This window comes from Echinops telfairi, unplaced genomic scaffold, assembly GCF_000313985.2.
Source record: "Echinops telfairi isolate 266 unplaced genomic scaffold, ASM31398v2 ScPeMD7_31;HRSCAF=116, whole genome shotgun sequence".
Lineage (NCBI taxonomy): Eukaryota > Metazoa > Chordata > Mammalia > Afrosoricida > Tenrecidae > Echinops > Echinops telfairi.
This window is the reverse complement of record NW_022103928.1, coordinates 27,060,529-27,063,641: the sequence shown is the minus strand read 5'-3', so window position 1 is coordinate 27,063,641 and position 3,113 is coordinate 27,060,529. Positions and strand designations below refer to the sequence as shown.

At 59.1% G+C, this 3,113-nt stretch overlaps 1 protein-coding gene across 2 annotated transcripts in view; it reads right to left on the bottom strand.

Moving 5' to 3' along the window:
• CAND2 (cullin associated and neddylation dissociated 2 (putative)) overlaps positions 1-3,113 on the bottom strand; it is a 34,094-nt gene that overhangs the window by 9,467 nt on the left and 21,514 nt on the right. For both annotated transcript variants that reach the window (XM_045290093.1, XM_045290094.1), the window contains exons 11-12: positions 2,206-3,043; positions 1,278-1,373 (exon numbers count right to left, since the gene is read on the bottom strand). In XM_045290093.1, the coding sequence (XP_045146028.1) occupies positions 1,278-1,373; positions 2,206-3,043 (934 nt within the window). The remainder of the gene's footprint in view (positions 1-1,277; positions 1,374-2,205; positions 3,044-3,113) is intronic.

Here is a 3,113-nt window from a genome sequence, read left to right as displayed (position 1 = left end):
CGGGGCCCATACTCCTGGGACACACTAGCTCTCAGGCTCCTCTCACTGTGAGAACACAGCTGTGGGGAAACCATAAGATCCAAGTTCAGCTCAAGTTTAAGTCTCCTCGATGAGCCTCAGTTTCCTTACCAATAAGACAAGGTCTGCCCTGCATGCCACCTTGGGGACTGAGAGGCCTAACTGTGGCAAGGCATATTAAAGAGCCTAACATGGTGCTTGACTTACAGTGAAAGCTCAGAAATTATGGCTTAGACATAACATCCACTGACATGGAGTAGATTCTGACTACAGCAGCCTTATGCAAGGTTTCAGAAGACAGCCTCAACTTTCTCCCATGGAACAGCTGGTGAGTCTGAACCGCTCACCTTGAAGTCAGCTGTCCAACACTGACCCAACAGCACTGGCAAGTTCAACGAGCCCAGACAGAGGTCTCTAGGTGCCCACTACGGGCAGCTCAGTCAAGGTGGAGCACAGGGCCAGGAGTCATGCAGGCTAAATCAGGACAGCAAGCCATGCTGCTGTCCTTTCTGGACATGGTCCTCTCCAGCTCAGAGGACAACCACATCCTCTGGCGCCTTGGTTTCACACAACAGCACTGGCATCTGGGGAGCTGCATCCTCACTTTACGGCTGAGGAGCGTGAGATGCCTGTCCACACTCGCATGGCCAGGGATGGCAGGCCAGGATGGGCACCTGAGGCTGGCCTGCCCAATCTAAGAGGATCATAATCCTGCAGCCTCCCAGGGAGGGGGCAGAGCCTCCCCACAACAAGAAGGTCAAGCCAGAGGACCTCCAGCCAGGGGACGATGGGTGAGCTCCCTCCCAGCTCTATGGGGTGACTGCTGAAGCATGTGAGGCTGGCCATTCCCTCCTCCCAAAGCCCTGCTCTCCCTCAGCAGCCATGGGAGCTCCCCCTCCCCCAGGAAGCAGTACCCTAGAAGCTGTAGATGAGGTTGACATGTCCCCATCTTACAGATGAGGACACTGTGATTCAGAGGTGCAAAAGCCATGCCAGGCTCCCCCAGAGATGCAGTGGCAGTGAGGGGGTTAGAATCCAGGCCTCTACCCATCATAGCAGTGGCAAAGCCTTCTGGGCTCCAATCCATCTGGGTTAAAGTGTTAACACACACACACACACACACACACACACATGCTACAGGGCCAGGTTGGGGAGACTGCCCCAAGCTGGTGGTGGTGGAGTGCTCACACACACACACACACACACACACACGCACACGCACGCACGCTGCAGGGCCAGGTTGGGGATGGAATGCTCACCAACATAGGTCTTCAGAAGTGGGTCGATGGGGTGGGGCTGGTCGGTGATGAGGAACTTCACGGCGGTGATGAAGGTACTCCGTGTGTGCGGGTGACCTGAAGGGCAAGAGCAGACACTTGGCAGGGCCAGGACTCACCCTGGTTCCCCTCCCCATCTCTGAGGAGGTCCTTGTGACCACTTATTTCCCTTGGCAACCTGAAGTCTACCCTAAGGCCCTGTGCTGCAGTTGAGAGGGGAAGGCTGCCGCTTCTGGGTAACGCCCTGCAGGATGTAGACGCAGGACCAATCACCTGAGATGAGGCCAACCCATAGCCAGACCTCCCTCAGGCCTGGGGCTGCACCACACTTGGAAGACACATGACCTCACTTTACCCTTTGGCTGGTCCTAAGACTCTAGTTCACAGACAAGGACACAGAGGCCCAGAAAGGTCACCCAGCAGATCCCAAACCCAGTGGCTGACTCTAAGCCTTGCATGCCCCCCACCTCCAAGACCTGCATTCTCCAAGCAGGCAAAAGTTCAGCTTCAGGTAGGCGGAGGGCCAGGAGGAGCCCCTGGGATTCAGGTCATTCCCACAGCCAGGGGACAGAGAGTGCTACTTTGGTTTCCATTTGGTTTCTTGGGAAGAGAAGTGGAAGAAAGGAAGAGAAAGAAATGTCCCTTAACAGCGCATGCGTGAGAAGGTTTGATTAACCTTCCCGTGGAGTCTCCTGCGGTTGCCCTGCTGGGTGTGTGTGAGAGAGGTACCCTGCATATTCTGTTTAGCACTGTAAGGATGCCCCATGCATCCCCTGTGATCCTCTCTTAGCAGAACAGGCAGCGCCTACCCTCACAGACACGGTGACTCTGGTAGCTGATTAGAGACCTCGCTTTGAACGAGTGACTGGAACATTCAGGGGACAACTGCCCACCATGCCCATGCCCTTACCTGCAGCCAGCTGCTTCCGGAACCGGGGCAGGAGGAAGGGAGGGTTGACCAGCACCAGCTTCCCGATGCACTCGGCCACCACGGCCCGGGGGCCCTCCTCAGGGTCCTCACAGCGCTGGGACAGCAGAGCCCAGATGTCCTCCATGTAGGGCTTCAGGCTGTTGGGCTGGGCGGCTCCCAGGGCCTCCCGGAGTGAGTGCAATAGCAGATACTGACGCTGAGGCTCTGCCTGGATCTGCCCCAGCAGGAAGGGCAGGAAGTCCGGCAGGTTGCCAGCGCCCACCCGGCCCAGTGCATAGGAGGCAGCGGCCCTCACGTCCTCGCTCGGAGACCCCAACGCTTCCAGGAGCACTGTCTTCAGTTCCCGCTGGGGCCCTGGCCCGGCTACCTGGCCCACCTCGGCCAGGGACAAGAAGGCCAGGACCTTGACCCCAGTGCTCGAGTTGGGCGACCTGGCGTCACACACCAAGCGGCCTGCGGTGCCTGCTGCCTCCTGGGGACAGGCAGCCGCCAGGGCGGCCACGCACCGGGCAAGCGCATGGAGGCCCTGTTTATGCAGGTCCGGCCCACCTTCCTCAGCCCGGTGGTACACAGGCGCCGTGAGCAGGTTGATGAGCTCATTGTAGCTCACACAGGGGGGCCGAGTCCCCACCAGCGTTTGCAGGAAGCCCTCAGCAGAGGTCAGCACGCTGGCAGGGAGCAGGGGTGAGCGGAGCAGCCGCAGCAGCTCCGAGAGTACAGGGCCACTGACCTCGGCCAGAGAAGCTGGCTGGACCTGGGTCACTGTAGCGAGGAAGTCCAACACCAGCTGGGCTACATGCATGTCACTCTCGCTGACCAGGCCCGGCAGCTCGGTCAGCACAGCCCGGACTTCGGGCAGCGGGAGGCTCAGGCCCTGGCTCTGGGCC